Source organism: Spermophilus citellus, assembly GCF_964194105.1.
Source record: "Spermophilus citellus genome assembly, chromosome: 5".
Lineage (NCBI taxonomy): Eukaryota > Metazoa > Chordata > Mammalia > Rodentia > Sciuridae > Spermophilus > Spermophilus citellus.
In genome coordinates, this window is record NC_138186.1 from 129,901,559 (window position 1) to 129,921,570 (window position 20,012).

Sequence of the window (20,012 nt, forward strand, 5' to 3'; positions counted from 1 at the left end):
CAGTAGGATCGAGGAACTTAGGCTTTGGAGTCAGACCAGGGTTTGGATTTTTATTAAGATGGTAGTTGAATTTTCTAATCCTTAGTTCCTCATAAACAAAATTCAGACAATCAAATATGTTGGAATAAGATCATACATGTGTTAATTACCAGGTATGAAATACACACTTACAAAATGCTATTTTCCTTGCTTTCATCCCTTCATTCTCTGAACAGAAATATGTGAATAAACAGCATTTATGGTGGAGAGGAGAGGTGTTGCCCCTGCTAGTTCCTCAAGGTTTTCAACCTTGGCTCCATACTTTACACTGTAAAAGAAAAATCACATTGGTTACTAGTTGCCTCTAGAATTTTGTTTATATTAATAATAGGTATTTATTGAAAGTCTATGTTTAGGATTCCAAACCATATCTAAAGAAGACCATCAAGGCTAACCAACATTATTGTGTATTGCAGCTTTTAAGAACATAACCTGCTTAAAAAGAACAAAAAACAAACAAAAGAATATAACCTTCATTTTAGTTACAGGAATCAGATGTAACCCTTATTCCTAGTCATCAGTTGCTTAATTTTTCTGTGTTAATTACTCACAACTTGTTGGAATATATTATACTAGCTGATTATTTATTTTACTTTCATATCTTTTGACAACTTTAATATTGAGAAAAGAAATGTCAATATCTAATACTTCAGATTTTTTTTCATGTAGGAAAAAAGCATGGTTCATGTCAGTTTACTTTTACTGTTCACACTACTAAAATGGCTATTTGATTAAATTACTTTTGTCCTTCATGTTTTCTCTCCCATGTTTCGATTCTCTACAGGGATTTCTAAATCTTATACTGAAATACCACACCGTCTATCATCATAAAATTCATTCATTCAATAATGAATAATAATACTGGGGCCTGAGGATATGGAATAAAAATGGAAATGATACATGCCTGCTATAGACTGAATGTTTTTTGTCCCCAAATCTGAAGTTAAAATTCTAATTCCCAGAGTTATGGTTTGGATGTGAGGTGTCCTCAAAAGCTCACTTGTGAGACAATGAGAGTTCATAGGAGAAATGATTGAGTTGTGAGAGCCTAATAAGTTAATAAGTTAATTAATCCCATAATGGGATTAACTGAGTGATGACTAAGAGGTAGGGCCTTTGGTGAGTTAGGGATCAGTACTTTTCTCAGAGACCCTGGAGACCTCCCTCACCCTCTGTGAAGTCACAGCAAGAATACAACTACTTATTAACCAGGAAACAGGTCCTCACCAGATGCCAAATCTGCCAGTGCCTCTTTTATGGGCATCTCAGCTCCAAAACTATGTGAAATACATTTCTGTTATTTATAAACCACCCAGTCTATGGTATTCTGTTATAGCATCCCAATGGATAAAGATATTTCCTTGATGGATGTAACTAACAGACTAGTAGTGAAAACAAACACAAAGAAACATAGGAGTAGATAATTACTAATCATGTTGAGTGTCATGGAAAAGATGCAGATTGCTAGAGTATATATCCTCAAAACGTATAATACTTATTTGTAGTGCTGATTCCTTTTTTAAAAGTTTTATTTTATTTATTTATTTTTATGTGATGCTAAAGATCGAACCCAGTGCCTCATACATGCCAGGTGAGTGCTCTATCACTGAACCACAACGCCAACCCTAATACTTATTTCTTTTTAAAAGGAATTAGATAGCTTATTAAGATAGTTCATAGGAAAATATTTCTTTTAGGTTTTCTTTATAACATACTGAGAAGGAAATAGTCATTTGTACTCTGTTAGCTACAGAGCTTGTAAACTTAAAAACTTAAAGTTTTCCAGTAGGTGGAGCTATGCTAGACTGTGGAATCAACCCAGATGCCCTTCAATAGATGAATGGATAAGAAAAATGTGGCATTTATACACCATGGAGTATTATGCAGCACTAAAAAATGACAAAATCACGGAATTTGCAGGGAAATGGATGGCACTAGAGCAGATTATGCTTAGTGAAGCTAGCCAATCCCTAAAAAACAAATACCAAATGTCTTCTTTGATATAATGAGAGCAACTAAGAACAGAACAGGGAGGAAGAGCAGGAAGAAAAGATTAACTTTAAACAGAGACATGAGGTGGGAGGGAAAGGGAGAAAAAAAAGGGAAATCACATGGAAATGGAGGGAGACCCTCATTGTTATACAAAATTACATATAAGAGGTTATGAGGGGAATGGGATAACAAACATGGAGGGAAATGAATTACAGTAGATGGGGTAGAGAGAGAAGATGGGAGGGGAGGGGAGGGGGGATAGTAGAGGATAGGAAAGGTAGCAGAATACAACAGTCACTAATATGGCAGTATGTAAAAATGTGATGTGTAACCGATGTGATTCTGCAATCTGTATTTGAGGTAAAAATGGGAGTTCATAACCCACTTGATTCTAATGTATGAATTATGATTTGTCAAGAGCTTTGTAATGTTGTGAACAACCAATAAAAAAATGAAAAAAAAAGATACAAAAAAAACTTAAAGTTTTGAAATTGTAAAATTGAGCTCAATGACAAGTGTTGTATTTCAGTACTTTTTTAAAATCCCCTTTATATTAATTTATCTTTCTTTTGTGGTATTGTGAGTTTTATTTGTCTAGATATGCTTAGGATAATTTTTTTCCTCTCTTTGGTAGGATATCTTCAGGCTTAGCACCTCAAATATTTGTACATAAAAATAGTTGGTTGTGGAGCTATTTTACACACCATGGAACATGGTAGAATATGACCAAAATAATCTTTGTCTCCATTAAATAACACACACGGTAAATGTGTTACATAAAATAATATTGTATTGTAGACATATTGTTAAAGATTTAAAAAGAGTAACAATTGCATAAATCTCACTTTGTTTTTATATAAACTGCACACTAAGATTTGAAGCATATTTCTAAACAGCTGAAAAATCAGTTTATGGAGAATTCAATGAAATTTGCTTACTTAAATTTAATAGAGTAATTGAATTTGAGAAAAATAAATTTTGCCAAGATTTATCCTCATTGGTACCACCTACCTGGTTCTCACTGACTCTGGCCCCATAGTGCAGATGACCACTCAGTTATAGCTCCAGACATGCAGCTAGTCAGCCAGGAATTCATCTGGGAAGAATGGAATGAGGATTCAAGAAGGATTAGCTGAGAGTTGGAAGTCTCAGAGAGTGGAACAGAAGAGAAACAAGCGGATCCCTAAATTACAAATGTGGTATTTAGGTTGTAAAAACAGAACTGGAATATAAATCAAGCAAAATCATTTCCAAGGCCAGCCCCACCAAAGATCTTATGTTTATGCACACTGGGTATGTTTACCATGTGTATCTCCACCTCCCTTACCTCCTCAAAGAGATTGTCTTTGATATCTCCAATTGATTTAAATCTTCTTTGAGTTATCATTATGCCTAGCAACACATTTTTTTTCTCCTTGGTATCCTTTATCAAAGTTGTACCTTATACACTTGCTTATTTTTGTGTTCTACCTAAACTATGTACTACCACAGCTACTTCTAGTTCAATAAATATTTGTTAAAAGAATGAATGATTGTTAAAATTTTAATTAGTTATCCTTGTTGTTTCTCTTTATCCAACAGAACATGAATCTAAAATTGCTTTTAGTTACATATTCATTGGGATCATTCATCCATGTCACCAAAATGCTTGGAAATGTGCATTTCCCCCCAGAGTGGTTATTCAGTTGGCTTGTTTGTGATCATCTACCCCCAAAATGTAGCTATTCATCCTGATCTAGTGTCACAATTTATGTTAATTTTATTAATTTTTATATTGATATCACTGATATTCGGGTGATATTTGGGGGCCAATTTGGCTTTTTTAGTGCAGTTTGTAGAATTTGATAGTGAGGGGGATTTATGACTCAATGATTGCAGACATATTCGGATTGTCTCTTGTTTGGGGGATATCCATATTGTCGTTTCCTTTCTCATTACAGCTTGGTAGGAGTTGCTTGGACTTTCTTATGTGAATTTTTCAAGAAAACTGTTATTTGTCCTTAATTGAACACTTTTTTTTAGCTGTGTGTTTCTAATCTTTGAAAGATTAGGAACTGATCCAGCTTAAACATTGGCTTTCAGTCACATCTCAATGTCCTCATAAAACCAATAAAATTTCTCTCAGTAAACAGAAATCATGTGGCTCTTGTTTGATTCATTAAATCTCATGACTAAACATCAGGGGTTTGCCAGATATCAGATATGTTGTGGTGCGTTTGATAACCTTAAAGAACCACAAATTGTAATTCTCTACCGTTGCCCTAAGTCACTGCAAATTTAAGGTCTTTACATCATGCTAATTAGTACGTATAGTTATCCCCTCATCTCCATGGGGAATGTGTTCTGAGACCCCCATCAGATGCCTAAAAGCACGGAGACTGCTGACTTCTATTGTATATCATGTTTTGTTTCCCCTGTGAATTATAAGTGATACTTAGCGTGCTTAGATTTAATTCAGGATCTGAATTTTCAATCCTGACCCTAATACACATAAGATTATGGCTTCAGCAACCTCTTTCAGTCTGTTTTCTCATCAATAAAATGGGGATGATCATATCTTTCTAGAGAATATTAGGATAACTCTGATAATAATTAACAATTAATTGTCTACTATGTTTTGGTTTCTCTAGAAATTGTTTTTACTATATGTTTATGCCTTTGTTAGGGTACCACCAAAAGCAGAGCGTGGGACAGTTTTATATTTTTTTTTCGAAAAGTTCATAAGGACTACCTTTATTCTTTGACTTATTATTCAAGGAGGGAAATAATAAAAACAAGCTTAACAATTGGGAATACTTGAAGGGAGGAAAGCCAGAATAATATACTCTGTATGCTCATCTGTAAATTTGGGATAATAATTTGATTCATAAGATTGTTGGATTCAAAAATTAGCATGTATAAAAATTTAAAACCATGTGGAGTGCACAGGGATTGTTCAACATCATTATTAATATTTATATCATTGGTAGTACTAGTGCTATTCATACTACTACTGCTTCCTTTAGTTCAGATCAGCAATTAGGGAGAAATGAATTTAAATCCCTAAAATTTCTAAATGGGCAACCTTGGGTATTAGCCTTTCTGAGCTTAGTCCTCATGTATAAAATGTAGATGACAGGGGTTGCTATCCAGTAAGGTTGCTGAAGGATGAATAGTCACAAAGTGCACAGAGATTTTAGCATAGTTCCTGGCACAGTCAAAGCACCTGGTGATGTGCTTTTCAGGGCCCGTGGAGAGACAGTATGTCATGGCTGGGGGCACATAGCAAAGCAAACCCACTCACCTCACAGCTTGGAAGTGAAAAAGTAAGGGAGGAAGATGAAGGGACAGGTTCCACTATTCCCTTCTAGAACATGCCCCTAATGACGTAGAACCTCTCACTAGACCTCAACTCTTCAAGTTTCCACTACCTCTTTACAATACTACTCTGGGGAACAACCCTTTAGCAGGGGTCTTTGGAGGACATTTAAGTTCCAAACTATTGTAAATATCTTAGAATTAAATAAGCACATGATTACTCATACTAAGAAGATTCTGTTCCTGGGATAGTGCTTTAACTTCGTGATAGAGTGCTTTCTTAGCATACTGTAGGACCTGGATTCAATCTCCGGCAGTACACACACACACACACACACACACACACACACACACACACAGTCCTTGTTCCTTTAAGCACAGAATCTTGATCAAAATAAGAGGAGGCAATCTTTCCCATGGTTTTTTATAGACTAAAGGATAATTGTGTCTATTATGTAGCCAAAGGGAGCATGTGTTTGTATGGAAATGTATGGTTCTTTAAGAAAACAGATTTGAAACTGAGTTGTAAACAGAAGAAAAAATCCCAGTAATTCACATGTTCATGAAATCAATGTGACTGTTCATCTAAAAAGCCAATCATTTAAATGAAACTTTATGTATACATGGCACTTACATTTATACACTGGATATTCACACTTTGACATTTTTTGCTATTTTAGAATAATCAAAAGGTAGAACATATAAAGACATGTTAAGTGAAACAAATAGGCATCATAATCTACATTGACTGTTTCAGAAAAAGGAAAAATAAGTTCACATTGGGATCTATAATCAGTGTGTTTCTCAAAATGCTAAAAGAATAAATAGCTCTATAGATAAACATGATTGAAATATTGCACACTGTAATTCCCGTTCAGAAATTCTCTGAACATTAACATCATCTGGGTACACTTGTAGTAAGTTTATTTAACCTTTAAAAATATATTTATTAACATGTAATTCATTCACCATGAGAGTCACCCATTTAAGTATATAATGCAATGGATTCTAGTACATTCACATACCATCACAATCCATTTTAGATCATTCTCATTATCCGAAGACAAAACCCTATAATCATTACCTGTGACCCCTCATTTTCTAAGCTTAAAACACCTCCCAACTAGATGTAGGCTACCTTGAACCTTCTTGGTCTGTATAAATTTACATATTTTGAACACTTTGTGTAAATGGAATCATACAACATGTGGTTTATTTCACTTAGCATGAAGTTTCAAGGTTTAACTGTGTTGAAGAATAAATCAATATTTCATCCCTTTTTATTATGGATATACTACATTTTATTTAGGCATTCATCAGTTGATGGATATTTGTAATTTTACATCTTTGGCTATTGTGCTGAGCACTGCTATGAACATTCCTGAATGAGTTTTTTTGTGTGTGTGAATTTGTACTTTCATTTCTCATAGTCATATATGTAAGAGTGGAATGGCTGACTCATATAGTAACTATGTTTAATTTGAGAAAGGGCCAAAATGTTTTCCAAAGAGCCAGCACCATTTTACATTACACTAATTGAAAATCAGTTGGCCATAAATATGTGGATTTATTTCTTTCAGTTCTGTTCGATAAATCTACATGTCTGTCCTTAGGTCAATAGCACATGGCCGTGGTAACTATAGCTTTGTAGTAAGTTTCAAAATCAGAAGGTGTGAGCCTCCTGTTTTTTCTAAGATTATTTGGATGTTTTGCATTTCTTGTATTTTAATTGAATTTTAGGAATCAGTATGTCGATTTCTGCAAAAATAAATAAATAAATAAACAAACAAACAAATAAATAAATAAGATGAAGAATTTTGATAGGGCTTATGTTTGATCCTGTAGATAGGTTTGGGGAGTAATGCCATGTTAACCATATTCAAATACAAGATCCATTTGTACAAGCCCTGTCTTTATTTCTTGACTAGACTTATTTCAAAGTGGAAGAAAATCTCTAGTGGCATTCTCCATAGCACTCTTCTTGGTGGAACTCTGTTCAATACTAGAGGGCATTTCTGTCAACAGTGCAATGACACAAGACTGAGAAGGATATCATATGGTAGACTTGATATTTATCTTAGGACAGATTGATGAAAGAAAAATCAACAACATGAAATTTATCCTTTTTTTTTCTGATACTGGGGATTGAACCCAGAGTGTCATGCATGCTGGGCTAGTGCTATACCACAGAGCTACATTTAGACTCAAAAGTGTAACAGTTTGAAAACGTTTTTAAAAATATCAGTTATATATAGTTGCTATCTATTTCATCTCTAGAAGAAAAGATTTAGGGCATGATAGCTAGTTTTTTAGATGTTGGAGACTCCACACACAGAGTATGAAGCAAAAGAATCAACATTATAAGTGGACAGACTGAGAACTGGGGACATGCAATGTAAATTGTAAAAGTCTATTCTGATATATTTACTAACATGTTTAATGTAGAAATATCAAGTTAGTAATATTTGATATTCATAACAATAATCATCAAAAACTACAATAGGCTCAGTGATCAAAAAGCTACTGCTGTATTGAATATCTTCTGTTTACCAAACAGGAGAAAAAGATTACAACACTTTAGAAAGATACTTCAAAAAATTTACAAAAGTAAAAAGAGTAAAATTGTCTGATTACATTGCCCAAGTGAGGTTATGGAAGTAATTTTATGGCACCATGGGTATTTTTTGGAGTTGATCTATTTTGTATTTTTCTTTCTTTCTGGTTTAAAAACAGAAAGCAGAGGCTTAGGGAAATATGTCTTCCATGAGTGAAGTAACAAGTTGGGCCAACTTTGAGATTAGTAATAAGTTTGCTGACAATTACTGAATACTTTATGAGTTTGGTGGAGTTATTAGTCTTATATTGCTAATGAGTCAACTGAAGTTTAAAGAGGGTAAAAGACACAGGGATTGTCAGTAGGGGTTCTGGCATGATTAAAGGGTGTCTGGTTCTAGCAGCTGTGTCTTGCTGCCTTCCAAGGGAATACTTTGTTTGAATAAAGAATTGTGAAGGTTTAATTTAATGGCTCAATTCCTTAGCCTATTTCTGTTGTTTCTCTTTTTTTTTATGATTGTCTCTTTTCTTCTATATTTCATTTGCTTTGAAGGTCTTCATAGAAATAGAACTTCAATAATTTTAAATGAGTGTGTTGTAATTTATGGGCATGATTAACTGTGTCATGGCTTATAAAGTTAATTACTAGAGGTCATAAGATGACACCTGGGAGCACTAGAAACACAAACTGTTATGGACATTTGGTTCATCTCAAGCCATTTTTATGTGTTCTTTAATCTACAATCTGTTAGTTTGGTTCTGATTTTCCTGATCCTAGGAATTAGCTACACCCTCAGGAATACTCTAATTCAAGGAAAGTCTCTAATCTGAGAAAATGTGACCTGAAAGAAGAGTCTGTGATGCCACTGTGGTTTACTGGTTTAACCCAGTTTATACCCATCTCCTCTAAGAACTGCTAATAGTCTGTAGTATTCCCAAGTAGAAGTCCCCAAAGTACTACAAACTGGGTGGCATAAAACAGAGTCTGAAATTCAAGTGTTAGCAGGGCTAGGAAGCCTACCAGGGCAGATGCTTCCTTGCCTCTTTGAGCTTCTGTAAATTTTTGAGTATGCCTTGGTTTGTAGATGCACCACTCGCATCTCTTCCCATGATGTTTTCCCCATGTGCCTGTGTCTTCACACTTGTCTTCCCTCTTTTCATAAGAAAACAAGTCATATTGGATGAAGGGCCTACCCTACTCCCATGTGACCTCATCTTAACTTGGTTACATCTACTAAGACTGCTTACAAATAAGATCATGTTCACAGATACTGGAGGTTAAGACTTTAACATGTCATACTGGAGAACACAGTTTGTTCCATAACCCCAGATCTGTTATTGTTGTTACTGCTGAAGTGTGACCAACTGAGATTAATCCCTCAGAGAAATGTGGAGCTGGATGGAATTATTTTACTGAAAATCATGCATTTAGGATGGATGCTCTTTTCACCATCTCTTTCACAATATGAATATATTTTCATGATTATATAGTTATTTTGATATTTGAAAATCCTCAATATGATTTTATTTCAACTAGTACAGCCTGATATGACAACAGTAATACTGCAGTGCAATGAAAAGATCAACACACGACAAAATCAATAGACTGGGCTGATGATGTGTCTGAACAAGGTGCGACAATCAGAGAATGATTGATGTTTGGAACATAGCTTGCAGCAGCAGCAGCTACTTAGAGAATTAGTTTTAGTGAATCATCACAGCAGCTACCATTTTTCTCAGAGCCAGATAAATCCTGACATGAATAAGGTGCTGTTACAGGAAGTATAAATTCAGATAGCTGTGAATAACACTTTGTATGAGACTTGTAGTCATTCTCAAATTTGGGGAAAGAGAGAATTTTGACATGAAATATATTTTTGTTGAGTTTTCTTTTGTTGTTCCTTTTTGAATTTGTTTATATCCTTTTAGCCTTAAAATCTAATTGAATTGAATGCTTTAAGGAGAAGCCTATTTAAAAAAATTGATTCATTTTCTAAGAAATCAAGTACATTTGTGTAATGCTTAGAATTTAACATGCCTGGTGAATAGCATCCTAGGGAAAAAATGCATCTTCATACAAAGTATATTAAAATATTTTTTTGTTCTGAATTTGGACTTTAGAGACTGTATGATTCATCTTTATGTCTCTGTGACCAAAATATCTGACAAGAACAACTTAGAGGAGGAAAGATTTATTTTGGCTCATGGTTTCAGAGTTTCAGTCCATGGTTAGCTGTCTCCATTGATTTGGGTTTGAAATGAAGCAGGCCCAAAGATGTGGTGGAAGCATGTGGTAGTGAATGCTTTCCAGCTCTTGGTAGTCAGGAAGTTGAAAGAGAGAATGAGAGGGAAGGAGGGCCTAGGAAGAATATAAACCCTTCTAACAGGCTACTTCCTCCAGCTAGGTCCAACCTTGACTTATAAAAAGAGACACCAAATTATAATACTTTGTTAAAAAATAATTTTCAACTTGGGAGATGCATTCTGATTCTGTTTTGCTCTTCTCCTCTTACGAACTGTTATTCTAGGAGATTATTAAAATACCTGTTACTCTGTTAGTCATGCAAGATGGCAACATATTTATTGATGGTCTTGAGCTGCCTTAATAGATACATTTCTATGCTTTTTAAATGAATCAGGCTCCTCTGAACATGTTATTGATATTATCAAGGTAGAGATGGAGCATCTGATATCAAATATTATGCTAATAGTATATTTAATAAAAAAATCATGAAAAAATATGGGATCTATCCACAGAGGCCTCTGAAGTAGAATCCATCAATTTTACTTTCCCCCAAATTTCTTCTTCTCTGGTCCTGAGGGTTGATGTATTAAATTACTACTATTAAGTCGGTATGGCTTTGTGCCAGGAAGACTTGGATTCAAATCTTATCTCTGCTTGACATTAGTTCTTTTAGAATTCAGGCTCGAAGCTTCAAGTATCCCATAGTATTAATATTTATTTCTAGGGGCTTTTCTAAGTATTTAGTGGGAGAATGTTTAAACTATCTTGAAAATCATGGGCACTCAGCAATTGCTCCCTTCTTTCCCAACTAGTTAGAGTGTTCACTTTTATGTTTGATATAGTTTTCATCAGCTTTCTTTTATGAGCATAATTGCTTGTTTGGATGTCTGATGTAAATCTTCTACTATGGATATAATAATGTTGGGGGTAGGCTTACATTTTATTTCAATTTATTTTATAATTAATATAAAATTATTTTATTAACTATGATGCCTAACAGTTAACTCTTTAACCTAGATACACCTTTTAAAAATATTGTAAATGTGTGGAACACATATGAGATTTATAAGCTGATTTCCTAGTATTTGAAGATTATGACATTGGTAAGAAACTCATACAGGCTAAAAAGTTTAATATCAGTGGAAACATTTAAAAGTTACTATCTTTACTGACGTTTTGCATACAAATGATAAAAAGCAGTGAGTGCCTTATAATAAATGAGAGTTCTCTGCTTTAGTGCTGTGTTTATGTGACACAAGGTAAGAGGGTAAGAAGAGGGACTTTCCTGGTTGGTCTGAGTGGTCTCAGGTCATAGTATAGCACCAGCTCTGGAACCACACAAACCACAACTGTGGAGGTATGCAGACAGATGGGAGTGGCAATGTCAGTTTTACATATCAAATGCTAAGTATCTTAAAGCACAAGTCCCCAACTCTACTGTTGCTCCCACTGCTGACAAATACACATCTCCTTATAACTCAAAACAAGCATAAATCTACACAACCCCAAAATACACAGCAACATTTGCTCAGGTATTTTGTTAACCACTTATACAGGAAAGGTCATTTTAGGGCAGTCCTTTCTACTTGGAATAGAAACAAGTAGTGTCTGAACTTTATGTAAAAAAATTGAGGGGGGGCTGGGGATGTGGCTCAAGCGGTAGCGCGCTCGCCTGGCATGCGTGCGGCCCGGGTTCGAGCCTCAGCACCACATACCAACAAAGATGTTGTGTCCGCCGAGAACTAAAAAATAAATATTAAAAATTCTCTCTCTCTCTCTCTCTCTCTCTCTCTCTCTCTCTCTCTCTCTCTCTCCTCTCTTACTCTCTCTTTTAAAAAAAAATTGAGGGGGTGTGGGATTCCAAAATGTAGGCCAGTATTAAGAGCATAAAAGGAGACTGATTATGAAACTCCAGGAGAAAACACTAAAAACAACAGTAATAAAAACTATCCCCAAACAATTAGAAAGACCATGGATAATGCAATCACTATGTGAAAAGGAAAAGAATATTACCAACAGATTCTCTTCAAAAGAAAGAAAGGGAATATCAATTTCTCATACAAAACCAATTAGTATAATTGATTTCAATGAAAACAGTGGTAAAAAAAATTCTGGAATCTCCCCTTTTGTCCCTTGGAGAGAGATATAACATACATTCTGCAGGCTAAAGCAAGCAAGAAAGTAATCTTCAGGAAAAAGCAAGTATGGTGTTTTTCATCCATCTGAAGTAGACAGTGGAATGAAAAGCAGAAATCTTTGATCTACCTGCTTCATAGTAAATGTCCTCCTGGCCAAGTGTGGTGGTGCACACCTGTAATCTCAGTGTCTCTGGAGACTGAGGCAGAAGGCTTGCAAGTATGAGGCCACTCTCAGCAATTTAGTGAGGCCATAAGCAACTTAACAAGACTATCTCAAAATAATAAATAAAAAGGTCTGGGGATGTGACTCAGTGGTAAAGTGCCCTTGGGTTCAATCTCCAGTTCCAAAAAAAGAAAGAAAGAGAGAGAGGGAGGGAGGGAGGGAGGGAGGGAGGGGGAGGGGGGGGAAGGAAGGAAGGAAGGAAGGAAAGAAGGAAGGAAGGAAGGAAGGAAGGAAGGAAGGAAGGAAGGAAGGAAGGAAGGAAGGAAGGAAGGAAGGAAGGAAGCCTTCTGATTGACCGATTGATCGGCTTATTGGCCCAGGCTAGGTGAGAAAGGTGAAGGGCATGATGCAGTGTTGCCTGAATGTTCCAAAATGCTGGTGACCTTTCAGCAATTAGAATGCATTTCACAAATGACATGGCTTCCGAATTCTTGCCTCTTAAGCTTCCAACATTGTATTATCAGCTTCGAAGCTTAATGTGAAAATGTGAGATCTACTAACACAATAAAAGTTGAGGAGGAGGATTTTGTTTTGATTCGTCATTTCTGTGCATTAACATCAGCCTCCTAGAAAGGATGAGTAAGTAGCAAAGTGACTCTGCTTCCCTTTCCCTTTGTTGTTCTTACTTCATTTCTTCCTCTATTGTGAGAATTAATAAAAGAAAGAATGATACAGGTAACTGTTGTTTGTTCTTTTTACTCTCGAAATTCTGGAAATTTAAATAGAAGCTAAAGTATGATTGAGACTTGGCTTGTTCAGAACCCTGATGAATGCTTTCCTATTTCAAGAAATGATTGCTTTAATTTTTCATGAAATCTTTAAATGGATTTAAGACATTTATAGACCACATCAAATTCCCTTTAAATTTGTTTGTCAGCTTGAGTCAAAGTTAAGCTTATTATTCCATATTTTTAATCACTACCTTGCCTACGTAAGAAATAACATTCTTATTTTTTTCCTGCGTTGATCACTGCTGCTTCTTCCTGCCTGTGTGAAACCAACCCATTGTTCAGTTTTTAGCACCTTCTGATCTCTGTTAGTTTGAGATTCTATTAATTCTCACTTTTAAAACTGTATGTTCTATACAAAATTTGCTGAAATTTCCATTTTCAATTGTTTCCTTCAGTCTGAATCCCAGGCCCATATTTCCAGTTACTTACCAAACATTTCCCCCTGGTTCTTCTGCTACCATCTGAACACCACCAGTTTGCCCTCATCTGTTATTTTGTTATTGGTTCTACTATTGTCCTAGCTCCTTAGAAAATCTGGACCTAGTTTACCTGTTTCCAGTCTTTTTTCTGCTTTTATTCTATGACTAATTAATTTGTTCAATAAAGGTGTGTCAAGTGCCTACTGTGTGTCAGACAAACTCTTCTTAAGCCCACTCTTTTGGGTTCTGTGGATAAAAAGCATCCTTAGTTAAGACATGGGTTTGCAATTATAACAAAGTTGAAAAAATAACAGTAGATTAAACACAATGTAAGTTTTGTTCTGTCTCATTTACAGTCCAGGTATGTGGCACCAGGCTTTTTAGAGGCTTGACAGTGTTGGAATGCAGGATCCTTCTGTCTTGCAGCCATGACATTCCCAGTGAGTTCTCTTTGACCACCTTATGGAGGTGCAGTCCAGTTTGTAGGAAGGGGAGAGAGGAAGAGAACACTCTGCTTTCTTTCATTAAGCAACCTAGAAGTGCAATGTATCACTCCTGCATGGGAGGCTTGGTTTTTCAGGGGAAGATGGCCAGCATCTCATTGGAGGGTTCTTCTGCCCAAAGGAATCTGTGCCACCGTAAAAGCCACCCTAAGTCTTAATATCTCAAATAATTAACAAACAATAAAGCACAAACACTCAGAATTATATTTACAAAAGTGAAGCCCCTGATAGACCTAGTCTACATGGGTTTTGGAACTAGACTAGACCCCCTCCCCCCAAAAAAAGATACATCAAAGACAGGGGTAAGGTTTAAAGGGTGGAGTCTTGCTTCTTGATGTCTTCTGGTCAGCAGATTGATTGACATCTTCGCAGGTCACACCCATCTCAGGTGCTGTGTGGGATCTTTGACAGAGCTTAAGGAGGTTCACCTGCATCAGGTGACCAGTCTCTGAGGGGGTCCTTCAGGGAGTTCACAATGCCAGACCTATTCCCTCAGGAGGGTGCTATGCACAACAGTCCATTTACAGCCATGGACAGGTTATGACACTTGGTAATATCATCTTTAGCTGTATACCCAGCTAAACTTTCTCACTCTGTAGAAGGCAAAAAGAAAAATAATATCATCTTTAGCTGTATACCCAGCTAAACTTTCTCACTCTGTAGAAGGCAAAAAGAAAAACTATTGGCAGTCAACTAATATTATCTGCCATATCTTCCTTACTCCAATTTTACCATCTAAATCCTCTGGTGGATTTTTATTGCCCATTACCAACATTACTTCTAGAGACTTTTAGCTGGATTTGTCTTTGCTCACTGTCAAGCAACCTCTTCTTTTAAATATTCACTTTTGTTGTTGCTGTTAAACCTTGTTAAAACTGATCAGTAGCTCACTAATACAAAACTCTTTATAATCTGGACCTAGTTTACCTGTTTCCAGTCTTTTTTCTGCTTTTATTCTATGACTAATTAATTTGTTCAATAAAGGTGTGTCAAGTGCCTATTCTGTGTCAGACAAACTCACTCTTCTTAAGCCCACTCTTTTGGGTTCTGTGGATAAAAAAGCATCCTTATGAATGAATGCACTGTCTAGTGCCACCATGATTCAGCTCTTTGATAATTACTTTCACCATTGTCCTGCTGGAAAGCTTAAATATTTTACATCTTCTTAAGAACAGCCTTTAAAACTAGGTCTTACAGTTGAAGTGGTTAATTTGTTTTACAGAGTTCAATGATGTTCACCTGACACATTTCAACTTTCATGTTTTTATATACTTTAAAACAGTGATTTGCTTTTAAAAATAAAACATAATGGAAAAGAATACTTGTTGAAGCAGCAACAACTAAATTTAGTAGTTCACTGAAATTGTAGAATAGTTGAGTGCAAGCTTTGATTAAATTATAACTCATGTATTATAATTGTTGAGTTGCTTATTTGTTCCCAAACAACTTAATTCCCAGTCCTCCAGACTGATGTGTAAAGGTCTTTGAAGAAGGACATGCTTTTTACTGGGTTTCTCCTTCAAGCAACATTTCTTCTTCACAATCCTAGTTAGAAATTTACATAACTAACCTGCCATCATTTTTATATTTACACTTCACTTTTCAGAGAAGTTGCCGGATGAGGTGAGATATGTATCTGTTATATAAGTTCAAGAGCAAATATGTATTTAAGATTTGGTAGTTTATTTATCATAGATTTATTTTGTACAAATTTTGATTTTTTAAATATATTGCATTAAAATAGTATTTGTCATGATTTTTGAGCACCTCCAAAGTTTTGTGTTAGAAGGTCAATGGATCTTTCTTCTTTGGGCATGTTGTTTGCATATTGACATGGCTGGCTGCTTGAGTAATTAAAACTTCCAAATTAGAAACTATTAATTTGGAAGAGAAAATAAGTATTCATTATTTTACCAAACCCTAGAAGAAGAAATGACCTTGAGTCTTAACCTGCTTATAGTTTATGTAGTGACAGCTGAGATTAGATCGGGATATTCAGGGAAGCTAGTCCTTGAAATGAAGGAAGGGGCACCAAAGTGAAGAAGGACAAGTATCAGAATTTATCATATAAGCTAATTCATTGTATTCTGTCTTGAACTGGCTACATTTCTTCTGTTTCCAGGCTGATAGCTTCATCTCTACAACGGTGTGTCCATATTGTTTTTAAACTATAGCCCCATTGGGATAAGGAGCCTGGGAAATAGGGAAAAATGGGTGGAGCCTGGGGCCTAGAAGATTGTGGTCTCTATAGCAGTCCTATATATAACATCTATATTATACTATGGCTTGCTGCTAAAGAGTTTGTTTGAGAAGAAAATATTCTTCAGATAAAAAAATATATATAGTTTGAAATTACTGATCTAGGCGATATTTAAGATCTCTGCTAGTTTCCACTTTTCAGTGTTTCTAATGTGAGGGATTTTAATGGTAGAAATAGGTAGAAATCATGAAATAAAATTAAAAATTTAATTATGGAAAGGGCATAAAATTATAGGAGTTTTAAAAACACCTTTAAAAATGCAAATAGCAGTTCTTATCTAATTGACTTTATATAGAGAATTCCTGTTTGCAGTTTCTACTAGGTCTTTGCAAAGAATTCAATGCAAATAGTTGAAAGAATTAGAACCATTAAAGTTTTTTATCTTGTTTTTTAGGGGTTCATATTTTCATTTTCATATAAAACTTTGAATTTTAGACATTTTTACTTTATTACTACTTCCTATATGATCATTTCTTCATTTACTTTTCTCTTCCTCATCTCAGTTCCTTATATCTGGTCTTCAGATATAGGACTCAACTAAAGGGAAATGGTCCCAGGTTGAGAGTGAGGGGAATAGCAAAAACCATTTGAAAAGTTTTATATAGGAATGAAGTTAAAATTTGTCTGCTTTTGATATTAAAATTCCTCCAAGGTGATAAAAATCTGCAATCAGGCAGCTGTTTAGTATGAAAAGCACCTCATGCACCTTGACTTTCAACAAATTATTTATTACATTCCTCCTACCTTCTGCAAAACACTGTGCTAAGGATAAGACAAGTGAGTCACCACCCATGCTCTCAAAAAGCTTAAAAAATATAAAAAAACAAACTTGTGTGAGGCAGAAAGGTAGACAGGAATTAGAAATTTACAAAGCATGTGATAAGTGCAATCAGAGAGATGTAACAGGGTGAGTACAGAGGTGCACCCTATCTATGCTGAAGGTAAATACAAAGCTTCTGGAAAATGGGTGCCCAAGTTGACCCAGAGTGGATGAACAAATATTAGTATGTGCTGGGGAGGGATTGAGGTCAAAGGCTTCTACCACAGCATCAATTTAAACAAAGCACAGAGGTTCTTTTAGCTGGGTACAACTTCAGAACATTGAGCATGGGTGAAAAAGGAGAGGTAGACAGAACCAGCTCCTGGAGGACAGCTTCTATCATATAAAAGACCTTGGACTTGATCCTGTAGGTGATAGGCTGAAAGGGATTTATCCTAGAATGATCTTGAGAAGATATAATGGAATTAGAAATATTCCACCTGACATCCACACGAAGAATGGATTTGTAAGGAGCAAGCACGAATTAAAAAAAAAAAAAAAAACACTTAGAACATCTTGATAGTCCAGGAAAAGTGAGTAGCAAACAACTAGGCCAGTAGGAGTGTGGTGGAGGGAATTTACAGGGTGCCCTGTTCTTATGAGTGGCTAATGCAAATACTAATGAGTCATACTTTTATTATTTTTTTACCCTTCCCCATCATGTGCTAAGCCTCAAGATGTAGGGCCATCCTGTAAATGGGAATTGTATGTATGTAGTTTATTTCAATTTCTAGAAGCCAGTTAGTTAGATTCCTTCCACATGCTCCAAACATATGTGCTGAAAGCTTGATACAATACCTCAGGAAACTCATGAATGGTGCCAATGATTCTCATATTCTGAAACTGTATTGTATTTCTACAACCTCTTCATGGTATAGCCCATGCCACATATTTTCTTACTGTGATCTTTTCCATATTCATGTGTAGAAATGTTTGCTGTAAATTGGTTAGTTTTATGTGATGAGTTTTTCAATATGCCATTGAGCCCATTGAGCCCTGGTAGCACTTATGCAGTATTCATCTACTGGGTTTTGTAGCTGGTAATCTCTCTCTCTCTCTCTCTATATATATATATATATATATATACATATATATATATATATATATATATATATGTATATATATACATATATATATATTACATATTATACATATATATATGTATATATATACATATATATACACATAATATACATAACTACATAAATATATGTACTATAACATACATATATACATAAATATATGTACTATAACATCTTTTTAAAAAAATTGTTCTAATTAGTTATACGTGACAGTTGTAGCTGGTAATCTTGGGTGCTAACTAACACTAGATGTTAAACATTAAGACCTTTTGAATTTTAATAGAAAACTGTGTCATCAATTGGAGGTTCTACTTTCCCCAAGGAGGTAATACAAAAATTTACCAATTTTAATTCAACCTAAAAAACTCACACAGCCAAGATATTTAAAATTGAATATTTATTTATTTGTTTGTATTATTTTTTCTAATTAGTTGTACATGAGAGTAGAATGAATTTTGATTCATTGTACACAGATGGAGCACAACTTTCAATCCTCTGGTAGTACATGATGTAGAATCAGACCATTTGTGCAATCATACATGTGCCTGGTAATGATGTCCATCTCCTTCCACCATCTTTCCTACCCCCTCCCCCTGCCCTTACCACACTCCCCTTTACCTTATCCAAAGTTACTTTATTCTTCCCATGCCCCAATCCCCCATTATGAATCAGCATCCACTTATCAGAGAAAACATTTGGCCTTTGGTTATTTTGGGATTTACTTCACTTAGCATTATATTCTTCAACTCCATACATTTACCTGCAAATGCCATAATTTTATTTTCTTTAAATACTGAATAATATTCCATTGTGTGTATATACCACAGTTTTTTTTTAAATCCATTCAGCTATTGAAAGGCATCTAAGTGGGGCTGGGGATGTGGCTCAAGCGGTAGCGCGCTCACCTGGCATGCGTGCGGCCCGGGTTCGATCCTCAGCACCACATACAAACAAAGATGTTGTATCCGCCAAAAAAAAAACTAAAAAATAAATATTAAAAAATTCTCTCTCTCTCTCTCTCTCTCTCTCTCTCTCTCTCTCTCTCTCTCTCCTTCTCCCTCTCACTCTATCTTTAAAAAAAAAAAAAAAAAAAGAAAGGCATCTAAGTAAGTTCCACAGTTTATCTATTGTGAATTGAGCTGCTATAAATATTGATGGGGCTACATCAGTGTAGTATGCTGATTTTAAGTCCTTAGGGTAAAAACTGAGGAGTGGGATAGTTGGGTCAAATGGTGGTTCCATTCCAAGTTTTCTAAGGAATCTACATACTGCTTTCCAGAGTGGTTGCACCAATTTGCAGTCCCACCAGCAATATATGAGTGTACCTTTTCCCCTACATCCTCGCCAAAATTTATTGTTGTTTGTATTCTTGATAGTTGCCATTCTGCCTGGGGTGAGATGGAATCTTAGAGTAGCTTTGATTTGCATAAAATTTTATTTTTTAACTGGACTATCATTTTTTCTGATCCTTCATAGTTCTCTTTTACTTTGCTTACTTTTTTTTAATTTACAGGACATAAAGTTTTCTTTCTAAGCCTGCCTTAGAAATAACTGCATATTTTAACCAATGATTTGTAAGTATCCTTTCTTCTCTATTTAATAAATTCGATATTGATTTTATAGAAGAAGTAGTTCCTTTAATAAAACACTTGACCAAACATACAATCTTGAGCTGGAATGCAAAATTTATAAATTTGTCATTCTTCATAA

At 35.2% G+C, this 20,012-nt stretch overlaps 1 protein-coding gene across 5 annotated transcripts in view; it reads left to right on the plus strand.

The window, feature by feature from the left end:
- Positions 1 to 20,012, plus strand: part of PKIB (cAMP-dependent protein kinase inhibitor beta) — a 105,653-nt gene that overhangs the window by 45,613 nt on the left and 40,028 nt on the right. Inside the window, exon 1 of one of the 5 annotated variants that reach the window (XM_081296167.1) lies at positions 19,816 to 19,876. The exons of the other annotated variants lie outside the window; for them this stretch is intronic. Coding sequence (XP_081152293.1) covers positions 19,870 to 19,876 — 7 coding nt within the window. The 5' untranslated portion in view covers positions 19,816 to 19,869. Of the gene's footprint in view, positions 1 to 19,815; positions 19,877 to 20,012 lie in introns of those variants that run through there. 5 annotated transcript variants of the gene reach the window in all.